Source organism: Heliconius melpomene, chromosome 8, assembly GCF_056956725.1.
Source record: "Heliconius melpomene rosina isolate 202511_hmr_F chromosome 8, ASM5695672v1, whole genome shotgun sequence".
Taxonomy (NCBI): Eukaryota; Metazoa; Arthropoda; class Insecta; order Lepidoptera; family Nymphalidae; genus Heliconius; species Heliconius melpomene.
The window spans coordinates 8,711,033-8,728,526 of record NC_140396.1 but is presented as its reverse complement, the minus strand read 5'-3'; the positions used below and the strand labels follow the sequence as shown (position 1 = coordinate 8,728,526).

The 17,494-nt window shown below is 32.7% G+C and overlaps 1 protein-coding gene across 1 annotated transcript; it reads right to left on the bottom strand.

Moving 5' to 3' along the window:
* Positions 1-13,085: 13,085 nt before the first annotated feature.
* Positions 13,086-15,679, bottom strand: LOC146537009 (uncharacterized). Its single transcript, XM_085189395.1, has 6 exons — positions 15,517-15,679; positions 15,157-15,307; positions 14,885-14,999; positions 14,505-14,639; positions 13,831-14,044; positions 13,086-13,285 (listed from the first exon to the last, which is right to left on the bottom strand). Exons 1-6 carry the CDS (start codon positions 15,677-15,679, stop codon positions 13,134-13,136), a joined length of 930 nt encoding a protein of 309 aa, XP_085045521.1. The 3' UTR covers positions 13,086-13,133.
* Positions 15,680-17,494: the final 1,815 nt, after the last annotated feature.

Genomic DNA, 17,494 nt, shown 5'->3' with positions numbered 1-17,494 from the left:
ACTATAAAACCTGTATAGAGAGAGGGTCACATTTTGCTCGAAAATCTTCCCAGCGCGATTCCGCTACCCCATAGAAAAGAGTAACACCATCTGTTAAAATACTATGAAATTAAATTTTGAGCGACTCTGCCGTGTTAGAATATTAGAGAACTATTTTATACTTTCATCAATATAAGCAAGGTTTTTTTAATATCGTCTATTTTTATAACACCAATTAAATATTATATTTCGTTGCGTAGAAATGTTTGGAAATAAGATATTAATGAAAGATTCTAACGTTTCAATGAAATGATGAACCAACTTTTTGTTAATAATACAGTGTTACACACTTTTTTGCAAATTTTGAAATAAGTAAAAAGCATGTCTTTTCTATAAAATGTACATGCTTAATTTTTGACAAAATAAAATCAAACAGTTTGAATATGAAGTCGAATATTACTTACTATTTTTATATTACCTACACATAATTAATTAATTAATTAATTAATTAAAAAAATAATTAATTATCTAGGTGTCTATGTTTTTATATCTTCACACTGTATCCCACATCGATGTCGTATTCTAGTAGCATTGCGTGTTGAGTTACGGAATACAACACTAATTTTTCATTTCACCGAATGGGAATCGAACCCGGAATCGGCCGTGCTTTAGTCGCACGTTTGTCCCTGCGCAATAAAATATGAATTTTAAATCAATATCCATACAAAATTCAGCTATGCATTAACAATCCCTTTAATCTTATTTTAGTTATGCCAATCTGTCCAATTACTTATAAGTAAGACGAAAGTGTCATTTAGTATAACAAAATGAATTATTTGTCGATTTCAGTATTATTTAATCAGGTTTATTGTTCGGGGTGACAGCTAGGAGGACACCTGTCAAATTTCGCCGAATTCTATGGACTTTTGTCCCCCGTCGTCCACGTCCACTTGTCTTCTAAAATGTAGCGTGGTATAAGTGTAAAGTTTAAGCGATTGAATATTATAACTTACTCGCTGCTGTGTGGAATTTTGTTTGCGTGGTCTCCATTACGTAAAATTTAAAATAACTTTTTCCCCTTTTCCTTAGGATTTTCCAGAAATCCTCTTAGTACTACACCAGTCGTGGCGCAGGGGCAGAAGTTAGTGAAACCACTCGTTCGTCTTCGTCATAGAAGTTAGCCACTCGATGAAATTAAATATTTAATATGTTCATTTCCTCGCTCTAGTAACGAGGCAAAATGGTGTTGAGTTTCGCCACTAAACACGCGATGCCTCGAAAAATAGGCCTGAAAGTAGGGAACAGAGTGTCTTAACAATAGGCTCCTTCTGCCAAATTCATCCATAATTTGGCCAATTCATCCACGTACCACAAGAAAATCGATATTCAAAATGCATAATGAGTACCTACAATCTACATAGCTATTATATTATAGCCACACTTTACTCATATTACGTAAAATACAAAATAAATTCCATATAATCCCCTCTTACATCTTAAGCCAAGGTTACACCTGGACCGCTCAGAATACTAATAAAGTTTTTAAGCTAACCCTTTCAAATCTAAAAGGGTCAAAGTTGTCAGTACGTCATGACGAAGTAATGCTCTTTTTGCTTAAGTCGGTTACGTGCTGGATTTTATTCGAGCTTAAATAAGGCTTAGATAATCGTATAAGGGTACCTAAGTTTTTGAGGACATATAAAACATTGATTTTATGAAATTTGGGATTTGGGATAAGTATACGTGTAAAATGTGTTTTTATGTAAAAAATATTGGTTGAGTATGCTGTCTATGAATAATTATTTGTAATCCTTTGATATTTAAAGTAAATGTAATAATAATTAAGTTAATAGCGTTAATAGCTAAAAACTTTCAAAGTTAGGCAAAGCACGGAATGCCTCTAGAATTCCATGTCATTTTGTGGGGAACTCCTGTTCCTGTCTTAACACTAACTTTCTCCGCATATCCTGCTGTGCAGGATGCAGAATGAAGATACAACATAATAAAATTTGATGGCATCATTAATCGAAAGGAATCTAATATTGAATAGGTACGTGTTTACTCCACTTTTACGACGGTAAACGAATCTATAAACTTTGAACAGAAATTATTCTTTGAAACGCGTGAAAATGGATAGCTGATTACTCTTAGACACAATGGGGTGACCTTACGATTGTCATAAAATAAATATATAATCTAGATAGTAAATCAGGTTAGTCTATAAAAGGTAAGGCGACAGTTGATTAAGATTATGAATGCTAAAATCGTTAACAAATCGCTTTTAATGCTAAATTAGTTTTAGTAATTGAGAATTTTTATCGTGTTTTTTAAATGTTTATACTATATTCTTTAAAATATTTACCATGTGTACTTATAATAACTAACAAGTAATATTAATTTATATTTGCAGGCTGATGGAACCTGGGAACCTAGTGTTAAAACACTCCGTCTTCATTAAGACTTTTCCTTTCCTCACTTTCCACCAAATTCTGTTAAATGATGGATCTCAAAGCCGCGTTTTGCTTCATTACTAGAGGGAGAAAAGGAAAATCTTCATCGTTCCTTCGAATGGGACTCGAACCCACAACCATTCCCGTTAACAGTCACACCCCTATATCCATGCATTACGACGTTTTTAGTTATTATTTATTTAAAAACAGCTTCAAGCTTTCTCCCGCAAAACTAAGATCAAAAAATAAAATTCCTAATTATCTATACTAATATAATAAAGCGGAAGAGTTTGTTTGTTTGTTTGTTTGAACGCTAAGATCTCCGGATCAACCGTCGTCGCTATGCGACCGCGTCCGTTACCGCGTCATTTTGATATCCATCCTTATGAAAATAAATATAATAGTCACTTTTAGCATTTCATCTAGATTGAAATTATATTTCTATAGAAATTATATTCTTATATTTCAAGCAGGCGTAGCCGCGTCCGGGTCCGCTAGTTAGCAATATATAAATGCTAACTAAGTATATTAAGCATTAAATAACAATAGTATTCACCGTCAGAACTTGCTAGTGCCAGTCAACTTGGACCAACTTAATTAACATGACACTACTGAGCCAAGGGGAACCTAAATTGAAGAGCCAAGATTATATATCTGAAGTTCGGAACTTCAATGAAGTCTAGAATAGAAGTCTGGCCCACAGATGTCCGTTTAATTTCGAGCTTTCGTCTCATGAATATGTACATCTGTAATGAAATTCCACTACAAGAAAATGTTGGCACCCGAATAGTACTCTTTTTCTTTTTCCTTCGCTAACAAAACTTTGCAAGTGGATATTTTTAACTGTTAGTATATATTTTTTACTGTAAATTTTTTTTGTTTGCTCCTCGATTCGTTGGGAAGGGTTAGAGGTGCCAAAAGCTTAGCTTAGCTGAGTGTACCTCTGTTACGTTACATAATAATGCTTGTCTTGGTGTGAAAGAAAATACTATTTATTTTTTTATTTACGGAAATTGAAATTTATCGGAAAGTGTCTTAATGGGAATGAGGTGGGTCAACACTAGGTTCCCAGTTCCCTTTGCCTACCTTGCTATTAGCGGGATAAGTGTGAAGCTAAAACATATTTAATTAAAAAATAATAATGAATTATAAAAGAAATGGTCATCTTTACCTATATTCGGCGTATGGCACTGTCTCTACATTCTCTTTTCTCTTTACATTCTGTCTAAATAATATAAATTCAAATAGGAGAATTACGTTCAAATTTTCTGCTAGATTTGGCGATTTGAAAATGAAAAGTAAATCACCAGAATGATATAGGTAGAATCTCTTTTCAACTATACACTTTAAACTTTGACCGGAATAAATCTCTTGGTTTTTGGCACTGCATTCACATACTTAGCTCTTAGAGTATGCAATGAAAGCCAGATTCAAATACAAAACAGGAAGCTAAAAGAATGGCGGAAAGTTGTCATAATGGAATAACATGGAAAAACTTTTTAATTTTTGGTACAGAAAGTTGCAAGAAGAGCATTTGATTGTAAATACCGGTTATGTATTCGATTCCCACTAACCAATCTTGTATACAAGGGCCGCGTTGAATTCCTCTAGTAAAAAAATGGTATTATTAGTTTTAGCTTCACGCTATATCTCGCGTAACATATCAGTGTTGGAATTGTTAGCTTTATTTTTTAAGACAACTACTATTGCCGTTAAAAATTATTAACGGTAGCATCACCTTTTCTCATGAAGAAATCAGCCTGTTCGTGTCCATTGCTGAACATACATCTTCCCCAGGATGCCCCAATACTCCTGGTCTTCCGCCTCCTGCATCTGGTCAAAGGCACCATGTTCATCACACCCTTGGTCTATCAAGCTTAACATTTTTTTTAAGTTAAAACAATTTTAAGGGAAACAAGAATATCTATCATAAGTACTTCTACTTCTAAGCCTTTCAAGAACTACAGGTGCATTTAGCTGGAACACCTCGTTAAAAACCAATTAAGCGACACCTGCGAAGGAAATCGTAGGAAAATTGCACTTTTACTACAGCGCTCATTGAATTGCAAACTTTTTATCCTTTGTATTTTATTTTATTGCATAATTTCTACGTCTAACTGGTGTTTTTTACTCGTGGCTTCGTTCGTGTACCTACGTGGTAATTATTTGTACATACATTTAATTACTATTTTATTAATAATTGGTATATATACGTATGTCTGTTTATCTTTATGGCCTATCTATGCAAGACCAAAATATATCATAAATTTAGGCTGTCGTACTGGACAGCGTCTAACTGTGTGACGTGATTGTTTTAGTGTCGATCCCCATTCGGTAGAACGTTTATATTTTTAGCTTGCCAGTGTATTCTGCACATAACAAGGTAGAGAACCTGGAAACCTAGTGTTAAGACACTCCATCCTTGGAGCGCTTTGTGTTGTTGCCAGAGCCGGGCAATGAAAATAATTAATATTGCTTCTCCCGAGCAGGGATCGAACTCACAACCATCGTATTTAAAGTCACACGCATTTATTATTATTAAAATATGCAATTTAGCAGACCGGATAAATAAAAAAAATAAAGTAAAATGAAAAATTTGTTATAAGAGTATTTAAGATTTATTCGTATAAAAGAAGAAAGGGCGAAAACATTACACAAAACCTAAGTTCAGACAAAAAATGAAGATGGAAACAAAAAAAAAGGTCGACTCTCTTCTTATACATTTGTATGAACCGATCAGAATAATCGTCAGGATTCAATTAAAAACGGGTTCGACGGTGAATATTTTTACTAGACTCATTGTTGATTGCTCAAAGCTCGATAATTGTGGGGGTTCAGTGTTTTGTGATGATTGTAATGGGTTGACGTAGTGTAGGTAGTAGGTACGTTACTTTTTAAAGAAACGTATAAAAAAATTAAATTAGCGGGATTTGAACCTGCCCCTCTTTTTTCTTTCCTAAGTATGGAATAACACTTTAAAATTGTTAACTATAAGTTCATTATACACGTTCACAGCGAGACAGATATATTTTTATTTTCAGCTGATGCTGATGAGGTCAAAGAGCTGGTGATGAGAGGTCTAACCAGAACTTCCCGTTGATTGAGTCTTTTTCAGCGTCATATTTTTTTTAGTGTGTAATTACTTGACCAGGAACGGATTTTCCTCCAATTACTTATTTGATTTTGTTTAAATTATATCAAGTTTCCCTTCGGGTTTTGACTTTTGATTCGTATCTCTGTAAATATATTATATACTGCAGTTATACTGTATATTCTTTTTTTATGTGCTGAGGTGTTAACTTGTATTATACTATAGCTTAAAATTAAAAAATAGCGTTAAAATAAAAAATGTTTTAAGAATTTAGAGTCAAAACAAAAACGTGATATTGCGTATTGAGTGGCGAAACTCAACGCCGCACTGTGTCCACCAGAGCCCACTTCTAGAAATCCTTTAGAAAAGAATCGAACCTTCAACCATCATAGTTCCAGGCAGTCTGTTTCAATTTTAATTTCCTTATAGATATAATAATTATATAAAGAATAAAAAAACCACGTAATTCATCTCGCTCGAAGGACCAAACACCGCTATAACCCTAACCATTCACGTTCGAACTTACCAGATGTCACCGCAGTCTAGACGATTGCTGATATCGAGGGGAAACTAATTTCTTGCAACTATGATTTAATATAGTATATGTATGTATGTTTGTATGTATACTTTTTATTGGAAACTCCATATAATTCAATTTAGTTTTATTACTAAGTTTAAATCAATTTTGATATTTTTGGTAGACTATTTGATTTCATAAAATTTATTAGTCTATTGACTTTTTAGGTTATATAAAACTAATATTATAAATGTGTTGATATTAAAAATGTTATATATCTAAACAAGGTCTGATAATTTATGTTTCAAAAACAATATTATTAAGACCAATATTTTTCTATATAAGTATTTCCTCAAAGGAGAATCAAACCCCCAATTACCAACCAGTCAAACACAATGCTACAACGTCCTTATTATAATACTTACTAACTCAACATTTAACTAAAAATTATAAATAAAAAGTTAATTACCGCGCTAGACCTTTCACTACAGACATCAAAGGCGTTAGTGAAAATATGACACTTATATAATGCTTTAGAAATTAGTGCTTTAATGGAAAAAAACGCAGTGGAACTTTACTTTGTAAGTACTGAAATGTTGAAACGGCATTTTTCCACTTAGATGACTTCCTTTGCCTTCCCTTTTATATAGGGAAGTACTTAATATGAATTATAAGATATTTCTAGTGTGTATTTTATTCATAGAGTTTTTTTATATATGCGTTGATGTGTTAGGTAATAATGTTAAAGATAAACGTGTGACTGTAAGCATGACTGGTAAAGAGGCAAAAGTGTCGCGTGGAATTCCACCACTCAACATTTTAGCTCGAGAATTTGGTGGAAAGTGGGGAACGGAAGTGTCTTAATGGTAACAGAGTGTCCTGACATTAGGTTCCATTTGACTATCTTGCTATGCTATGGATACAGCGTGAAGCTATTTATTTATTTATTTTTACGTTTGTACCCTTTTAGGTTCCCTTTGTCTACCCTGGTGTGTGCGGGACACATCGTGAAGCTGATTTATTTTTTTAGTATAATATTTTAAAACTTTTCTCATTTCCCTTCTCTATTTAAACAAAATGTAGCGCAGAGTTTTGCAACTCAACATGCAATGTGTTTACAGACACACACGCTTGTGCCTAGTAAACTAACGTAAATTATACACGTTTACATAAAAGTCTTTCCTTACTGAATGACTGAGAGACAGTATAGCCGGAAAGTGGCGTAGAACACTGAAATACGCGGCGTTGAACGCTAAGAGTGGGTTTTGACGAAATTCCCACGAAAACGAGAAACAACATAATTTTACGTTTTAAAGTAGATATTACGCAGACGAAGTTGCAGGCAGCCACTAGAATACAAATATAATATTTTAATTAAATCTAATTTATTTACAAAATTAAATAATTAATTTGTCGTCAAATTAAATCACAAAGGCTAATTAAGCGAGTTTCATAAAACGATATTAATTTTATAACACATGGGTAACGCTTATTAAATTTTAATTCGCGTCTCGGGCGTTTTGACTGTCATTGTTTAAATGAATTCTCAAGTTTCTGTCTTATATATATTTTTTATTTTAATACAATTATATTATGTTTTTATATATTATATAATTATATTATGTTTTTGTATATTACATAATTATATTATGTTTTTGTTTATTACATAATTATATTATGTTGTTATTATATTATGTTATTTTTGTAATATAAAATGCTAAACTTGGAGTGGAAATCATATTTTTTAAAGGCTTCTTCCGTAGACACTTACAAGTAAGCTTTTTGGTGCTTCAGGCTGTATTAAGACCTGCTGTATTAGAACCTAGTGTTAAGATATAGATTCTGTTCCCCACTTTCCGTTGAATTCTGAAAGCATGCGTGTTGAGTGGTTCTACTCTCTGCTTTTGCCCTCGGTTTAAGAAAAAATATATAAAATTAATTAATGTAATTCAATTAATCACTGCGCCTTACTTGCGCCTTATTCCTTTTATTAATTACCTGCATTATTTGAAAAGTTGTTTACAATTATATGAATTATTATATTAATTCTACGGCGTATTAAAATTTAATATTCTCACAGTTCTAAAACGTACAGTTCTTGTTCTTTAATAAATGAAAACGAAATCGTTATTCTATTATTATATTCTATTTAATTAAACACGTATGAACAGATCTCAATAATTTCCCAACGGTATAAAATATATTTAAAGAAAACATTTCCAAGCTTCATTAGATCTAAGGAGCTTTAATAAATGTATTATTTATTTTTAATAAAGAAAAGGGACAAGTTTAGTTTTTTTTTAGCTTTATGCTTTATCTTGTATATAACAGGATAGGCAGAGGGAACCTAGTGTTATGACACTCCGTTCTCCACGTTCTTTCTGGTTATCCCAAGCAGAGTAGCCAGCGAGAACAGAGCACCAAGCGCAATGGTCTCAAGATTCCTATTTCGCCTCGTTCACTGTCATCGAACTCCGTATCTGTATATATCTATACATAATTATAAATCTGAAATACTAACGACTCCCGCGCGGCTTCGCCCGCTTAATATTAGTGGTATATCCCCAAAAAGAAGATTTTTATTTAAAAATAAAACCATAGCGATCAATATTCGATGGTTCAATGAAATGGCATTAAAAAATCTGTAGAATTGTGTGTGACAGTTCTCAAATTGAAGGGTTTCGAGTGTTTCGCACCCTTCAATCAGGGGTTTTGTGAATGAAGATATTTAATTTTGTCCGCTATTTCGAAATCACTGGCATTGTTGAGGGTATTGTAGGGAATGGCAGGAATCATTCGGCTGTTCAGTTAAGTAAATGATTGCTGTGAAATTATGAGCGCGAAAAAATATTTTTTTATAATTTTTTTGTGGTGTTTTTTTAGTTTTTTTTTGACTCTTTCAACAGAATTCCCTAGTTACGACATAAGGTGAAAAAGTGTTGAGAAGTGGAATTTTGATTATAATTAATAAATAGTATTGAAGATATCTATATAAGAATTGCTAGTATATAGTACTAGCAACACTGTAAAGAATCATCTAAATTCATAATCTTAATCTGATGTCCTCAAATTATGTTTCACTCAAGTTGTTCTTACTAATCGAATAAAAAATCGGTCAAGTTCGAGTCATACTCGCCCACCGAGAGTGCCATATCAATTTCAGGATTATAGATTAACGAGAACGAAAACCAAATTTGACAAATTTAAGTTTGCGTATGCATCTATTTTGTTGTAGTGTATCACTTCTAGCGTAACGTTCAAAATAGATTTTTTTATAAGAAATATCTATAAATATTAAATTTTCCTCTTAATTTATAATGTAAGTTCTCAAAACTGCAAAACTTCACAACTGTGAGTCCACGGGAAATACCATATAGGTTGCATAAATGCATAATCGATGCATAAATGCTCGTATCTTTTGATTAAATGGACTTAGAAGATTATTTTTTTCTGTATTTCAAATATATTAAACCTGAATATTTGATTTAAATTTTAGCTCGATGCGTCCACGCGATCTTGAGATAAGTGGTCTTGATAGACGGACAATAAAGTAATCCTATAAGGATTCCGTTTTTACTTTTTGAGGTACGGGACCCTAAAAATTGTTTAATAATATCCCTTACAAAAAATGATTTATTCCGACATCAGCCCTCCGCCTCCGGTGCAACGCAGTGGCGAAGTTTACACGGAGGGTGCGCAGATTAAAAATAACACTACGCCCTCTTGTAAGCTTTTATTAGATAACGATTTTACGTGATTTGTGTGAAAAATGGAATAAATTCTTATAAAAAAAGGAAGTTGTGTTGTACTTACCACATTTTATATTTTTCAGACATTTGATAGAAAGAAACCAGTGGTTTTAATAAATACATTTTTTGTTATAGAGAAGAATTCCACCAATCAACACCAAATGTCTAAGCGAAGGGTGGAAAGTTGAAACTGACACTAGGTTCATCGTGATATGTGAATGTGAAAGTAGATAGTGTAACGATTTCTTTGTTTTTTTTTTACTCTGCATAGTTAAACCCTTAATTATTAATTATTTCAATATTATCTTAGTTTAAATTAAAGAAGAAGAAGAAGTGTTGTCTTCTTGTTGTACTGTGACAAAACAATTAAAACTGCCTATACATTTCACACAAAACCAAAAACATCCATATATAATAGAAAATAATTTTAACGAAAAAAATGTGGCAACATTACACGAAGCGAAGCGAAGCGAAGGTGCGAGGGGTGTTTTAATAAACGAAAAAAATCAGATTTAAACCAAGCCAATGGGAGATGGGAGCCAGCGATGCCGTGATGCAGATATTGATAATTGCACAGTCATCCGGCTAAGCATTTCGGGGAGCATTCCTCCTTGGAAATTTATGCGTGAAGTTTAATAGAATTTTTTTCTTATTATTAAAGGAAAGTTCCTTTGGAGGTGTTTTGTAAACGGATTATGAGTTGCAAATTTATGGTGTTGCTTGAGTTATGTGAGATGCTAGGGTTTCGGAGATGGGAGATAATTTTGTTTGTTTTTTTTTTGTGTTTTTAATGGTAGTGGCTTTGAGTTGGTGTTTTCGTCGTGGACGTATAGAGCATAGAGCCTTTTATAGGGGGGAAAGGTAGGTAGGGTAGGCTTGTAAACAATTGAGTGTTTATTTGCAGTTTGCAAATACTGACTAACCTTATAAAGGGTTTGTTTAAATTTTTCTAAATTCTGGGATGGTTACCAGATACATTATGATGGATTAGACATCTATAAATATTGTTATGCTATATATATATATATATATATATATATACATATTTTTCTTCATAAAATACATATTTCAATAACGATGTGATGATTATAATTATGTTGAAAACAAAGCTAAACAAAATTACTCTATTAGGACATGTGGTTAATACAAATTTCACTTAATGTTAATATATTTTTAATATTGATACCAAATCAAGAGGAAGCCGAAACCAGCCAAGCCAGATCTTTGTTTCGTTGCTACCATTGCTTGTGAAATTCTTCAAAATCCCTTTATATTCTCGATAATAAATAAATTATTAATTATTATTATAGCAAATTATTACATAACTATTCCAACCATAAGACAAACACATGCCGCTGACACACCATTCCATTCTCTGGATGCTGTGGATTTAAATACTGCGGTCTTTGGTGGCGGTTTTGGGTACATTGCAAGCTCAACCAGACCGAGACTAACTTTGTATGGACAATACAAATAATCCACCTACTATGGAGCTTCAGTATGCACTTAGTGCTAAATAACATAATATATGTTAGTTATTTCATATGGTTTTGTATGTTAGGATTTAGAAACTTTTGTTTCATTTTCGTGGCGTTCGATTCTAGAATTAACAATTTCTAACCTAACCCACCCCTCCCCCCTCAACCAATGTCTCGAATAATTCGGGGGAAAGTGGGTAACGGATTTTTTAAATTTATATGTAAGTATTTTGTAAATTTTGTTGATGGTTCTTAAAATAAATATTTTATAATAAAACTAAACTAAATAATTAAACTAAAATAATTCACGCTGTATCCCGCACACAGCAGGGTAGGCAGAGGGATCCGAGTATTTTATACTATTTAATATTTATACTATCAATTCAATAAAGGTGCAGATTCACGCTTATTCCTGCATATAGTAGGTAGGCAGAGGAAAGAGGTACTGTTAATACACTGCTCACCGCTTGAATGAAAAATTAAAATGAAAATTCACACCCTTGAGAGGAAATCGAACCCACAAACATCGCGTTTCTAGTCAGACGCTGTGCTGCTGCGTTACCATGGGCTCATTTTAATAAGATTTTATAATAAAAAAAATTAAAAAGACATTTAAATATCATACATATATAATATAAAAAGCTATTCCTGTCTGTCTGTACGTTTATCATCCCTTCTGGTATTGCAGTAGTCTATGAGCGACGTCAATATTAGGTAGGTAACGTGACGTCAAATTGTCGGCGGATCTCGGCTCGGTTTGCTGAACGCGTCTACTCTACTACGATGGAATGTGCTCTGTTAGATCTGTATACAGAGTGTTCCTTGTTTTGTATGCAATTTTGTTTGTTTTATTATTTCAATGCATAATGCATTTTTGATATATTTGACTGAATATAAATGATTTAAATGTTTGTATGTGAAATTCAATATTTTAGATACCGTCGTGGTGCACCGAGGTAAGCGTGTGAGCTTGATCAAACCAAAAGCGCGGCGTTAAGAGCCGCTACTCACCTAAAAGCCGCTAAAATTACGGGGGGTATTTTAACAATAGGCTTCTTCTGGTTTGCCTGCTATATGAGGGATGCTGTTGTCTATTTAGTTTTTAAATAACAAAAAAAATACGTTCCCATCCCTGTAGCTCAACATCTAATGTATAATTTCCATTAATTTCTTTTATCTCTCACTGTATTTTCTGCTTTATTATTCCATTTAAAGCTATCTTTCTATAAAATTAACATTTCAGAACACCCTGTACACATAGGCTTACGTAAACACCGCATGCCTTGCGTTGTCGCAGACGTGCCGTACATAGCGTGCCGCCTCTAATTAAGTGACGGGACCGATCAACTTTGATTACCAACTATTTAAACTATTAAGGTAATGCTTACTATGCTAACACTTTTGTATATTATAGGTGTAGTGTTTATTACATATAGTTTATGGGGGTTTTGTGGTGGTGGTTCGAAATACTATGTTTTTTTTGTTGTAGGTATATGGGAATCTAATTTTGACTGACTTAAGGCTAATGGTTGGGGCCGTCACGTTGTATCCCCCACAAACCAGGGTAGACAGAGGGAACCTAGTTTTAAGACGTGATTTCTGGAGGCATTGCGTGTTGAATGGCGGAACTTAACGCCGCGCTTACAGAGCGAAGAAATGAAAATAAATATTTAATTTCAACAAGTGTCGATCGAACCCACAACCAGTCGCATTTACAGTCACTCACTTGCCTCTGCGCCATGACTGGCCCCTGTTCTGACTGCAATAAATTCATACTAGTAAAGTATTATTTTTAAGTTTTACAATCATTTATTATCACGTTCATATTAATGTTATTGACAAATAGGTAACAATAAAAGTAAGACTAAGTTAATCGACATTTAAAGATCTGAAAGTTCCAGGCACACCCAGAGTTTTATCTTCATCCGTCAACACCCTTAACTCCTCATTTGTTGTCGCCTTATTTATTTCATTCATATATTCTGAAAATTCCTTTGTTGTAAGGATGTCTAGAAATTCATCTGTAATATAAATTATGTATTATAATTTAGAAAAATCTAGTTAAGTTCTAGTTAGTAGTTTCTAACAAGTATGTGCTGTTTTTGATAATTATATAAAAAAATAAATACAAGATTACACGAAAAAATTACAGAATATAAAAAAAATATTTAACAATAACTAAGAATTTACATGTACAAATTATCATAAAAAAACTATGAATACATATTTGTAAGATTGGTATAACGATATACGCAACTTGGTTTAAAAAAATAATATGCATGGGAATTACACATAATTAACATAGTTAATTATTTATTATATATATTACGCTTTTTTTATTATAGTTCGTGTATTAAAATAATGACATCACGAGCGTTGGAAGCCTTATCGTAGGCTATATTTCTCACGCTATATCCCGCATACAGCAGGCAGAGGGAACCTAGTGTTAAAACACTCCGTTCCCCACTTTCTGAAACAGCTACATTGGCTCTGAACATTACTAGTTCAAAACTTTCGAGATATTATAATAGTAGCAAATGGTTTTAAAACTTCAACTATGACTTACCGTGCATTTCCTTTATTGTTTTTTCATTGCCGCCATATTCTTTAGGCAATATTTCTTTAGGCACGTAGTCGTACAACGTGTCTGTAGTTTTGTGTACGGCGATACGAGATGCAAGCTTTGCGGAGAATATTTGCTTGAATAACGTCACGAGGGTATCTATGGCTCTAGATTGTGATAAAATGTGTATGCCTTTTATTTTCATGCCATATCCTTCCTATATTAGAAAAAACTTTAATATTTCTTAAAAAATTAAATGTGGTGCAGACAAGGCAGACACACAAGTGCAACTGTCTATAAAGGCGATCTCCCTTGGGAGAATGAAATGTTTCTTGTTTTGGAGAATGGAGTATCATAACTAGATTCCCAAGTTCTCTCTGCCTACCCTTATTGGGTGCAGGATACAGCGTGATGCTAAAACAAAAAAAAAATAAGTAAAGATGATTTTATGTACTTATTTTTCTTTTATCAAGGTCAAATGCGAGTATACGAATATCGCCTACCAAGGTTTCTGGATCAATTTTAAGTTTGCAGGACATTGGGAGGTTTTTATTAAGCTTTATGTAATTAAAATTAATAACTTCCTCTTTTTTTATTACGCTTGTATCAAAAATATTTACTATCGCACAAGGAAAATCGATAAAATTTCAATTTTGTTATAACGTCATCGCTATTACCTTTAAAATAAGTAACACTTGTCGTAGCTCCGTAACTTTGTGCGCCTTCACCGTCTCCATAATATTCGCTTCGTCAAAGTCCAACAAAATTACTAATCCATTGCAATAGTCGTGTGCTTGTATATATTCACATTGCTGGAATTATGATTAAATTAGATTAGAACTATAGATATTGACTGGAATAAATTTTTCTGTACTACAAAGAAAGACGTGTATGTCTTTCTGTTTAAGACTAAGAATGCAAGAAAAGCGTAGATACAAAGGAAGTAGTAGTTCTTTCTCGCTCTTCGAGCAACACATAAAGGAGAAAAAAAATTTCAAAATTTTACATATTTTTTTTTTATTATTTTGTATTTAGCCACTATAATGTAAAGTCTTACCAGGAATAACAATTGAAATACTTCTAACAGCCCAGCAGGATACGTTTTTGCTTCACTTTTAAATAGAAATGTTCTGTAATGCTCTTTGGTTAGCTTACGCATAAAAGTGCATCGTCTAAAAAATTAAAAAATATATAAAAATTGCTTGATTTTACATATATATTTTTTCTCTGCTGAAAGAGACCTGGAATATCCAGGTCGTTTACGTCTTCCTCTCCTCTTAACCAAATCCTTGAAAGGGGATTCATTATAAAATTTTAAAAAAAACTTACAGATACTTCCATGATTCAGATTTCTTTATATCGCGTACTCCAAAGAATTGAGGGTGCAGCGTCCTATACGTACATATTTTGTCCAATTTGAATTTTGCTCTTTCCACAGATCCTTTGCTAATAATAATAGTTCTTTCCAAATAATCCCTAGCTAAAATAATATTATATTTATTGCAGAATTAAAAAATATAAATAGATGCAATTAAAATTAAAAAAAATAAAGAAGTGTGTGAAAATTCCCATTCGGCAAAATTACTTTATTTAAATTATTTTTATTTCCCGTAAACCTGACTTAAGATATATTACCATAGTTATTTGCTATTAAAAGAAAAAAATAAACCATAAAACATATATAATTACGGAAATCTCTTTTTCTAAAATGTGGTTGTTTTTTAATCCATTCTTCTAATAAATTAATGGCTTCTTCAATCGCTCCTGGCTTATCTAAGTTGTACTGTTGCCTTAAAAATTGTAACGTATCGGAATTGAACTCAAGGATAGAGTCTTTAGGTATTGATTCCATTGTGCTGTGATGGAGACGCTTCTGACAACTGAGCTCGATGATAATGATATCATTATATATACGTAAGTACCTTCTTAATAAATTTAAAGGTCGCATTCCACATGTAGCGCTATATAATTTGTGTGGTTTTTTGCTATATAGCCTCCACAACATCCTCTATCTTCAAATGAAAGTGTTGTGGGTATCAGTTCAGTTGTTCCAGAAATTATAATATATTAAAAAAATCAAATTATTTGATTGTTTTAGTCTTTTAGTCTATTTAAAAACACACAGGTATTTTAAAATTACAGACAGACACTTAAGTTTCATTTAGTTTTATTTATTTGCTCCAAATTTTTGGTTTTTATAATGTTAAATATTTTGATATTATAAATTAATTAAATTGTTTTAGTTCAGTTGTCAAAAAATGTTAGATTATTTATATTATATTTATATGTTATTTCATATCTATTTAGGTATCGTAGGTATTCGTGTGCGATAAACTCGGTATTTTCCCGATCTCGAGGAAATTCCGGGATAAAAAGTAGAATTTATCTTGCTCTGTAAGTTCCTCTATCTTCAAGTCAAAGCCCCATAAAAATCAGTTCAGCTGTACCTGTCTTTTGTTGGGGAAGAGACAAAGTAATAATTCATATGGGTCATCTCATGGTACATGGTCACCACTGCCGTTTCCCACGTCTGTATAGGAGCTACAGGCCTTTAAGTTCATTTAGGCGATTAACGCAAAGAGACAGACAGATAAAAATTTTAGAATCGTTAGTTTGTGTTTTAGTTTCAACTCGTAGTTAATTAACTACGAGTTTACACACTTGGAAAAAACACAGTTATTTCGTAATCATAAACAGACAATTCAACTCTATTTAAGTGTTATATAAATTCCCGTGTTTTTCTTAATAATAAGTTAATTAAAAAACACAGGAACAAAGAAGGCACGGACGTTCAAAGTCTGTGGCGAACAACACAACATTAATTTAATTAATAAATTTAATCCGTCACGGTCATGTCTATTATTTTATATAAGTCATATACATAAACATCAAGGTAGGTCATGGCGCAGGGAGTGCGTTCGATTCCCACTTAAGGAAATTAATTATTTAATATTTTCATTTCTTCGCTCTGGTGTCGAGGCAAAGCGCGGCGTTTAGTTCCGCCACTGTTGAGTGGCAAAACTCAATGCCGCGCTTTGCATGTTGACAAAAATTGCCGGAAAATGGAGATAAGTGTCTTAACACTAGATTCTCTCAGCCCGCTATATGTAGGATACATATATAAGATAAAATAAATATATATTTAAATGAAACTGACGTTTCGGTCTGTGATTTTATAATGAATGAGTTTTTTAAGTGCATAATAATTACTTATTTAAATTATTTATCATACTTATTTACATTACATTATAGTAATAATGCCACGATTTGATCCAGATTTCAGTTCGATTCCAGTCAAACACCACCTCCCCAAAGTAGTGGGTCATCACGACACCCCCAATATAATATAAGAAATAAATAAAAGCAATAAGCCAAACTCATAAAACTTTCGGTACTCCTCGCCTTTGACAATTCCTTTTTATGAACGACCAAATAAAAACACCCCCCGTTTTCCGGATCCTGATTTTGACACTTATAAATTGACAGCGGCCATATTGACACGCGTGTCACCTGTACAGACAGATAAAATATAAAATAAACAAACGTCAGTTTGGCACAAATATTCGATATTGCCCCTTATTTCCTCTAATATCCAAATATGTTGAGCTTACTTTTCGCTCTTGAAACGTAAATTTAAAGACTATTTTACTATATTTTGTATTTCATG

Excerpts from the sequence above, each read along its gene's own strand:
- LOC146537009 (XM_085189395.1), bottom strand. The coding sequence starts at position 15,679 with ATGGAATCAATACCTAAAGACTCTATCCTTGAGTTCAATTCCGATACG. Across the intron at positions 14,640-14,884 it reads TATTTCAATTGTTATTCCTG|CAATGTGAATATATACAAGC; the intron begins GTAAGACTTTAC and ends TCATAATTCCAG. Across the intron at positions 14,045-14,504 it reads AAGTGTTACTTATTTTAAAG|GAAGGATATGGCATGAAAAT; the intron begins GTAATAGCGATG and ends TTTCTAATATAG.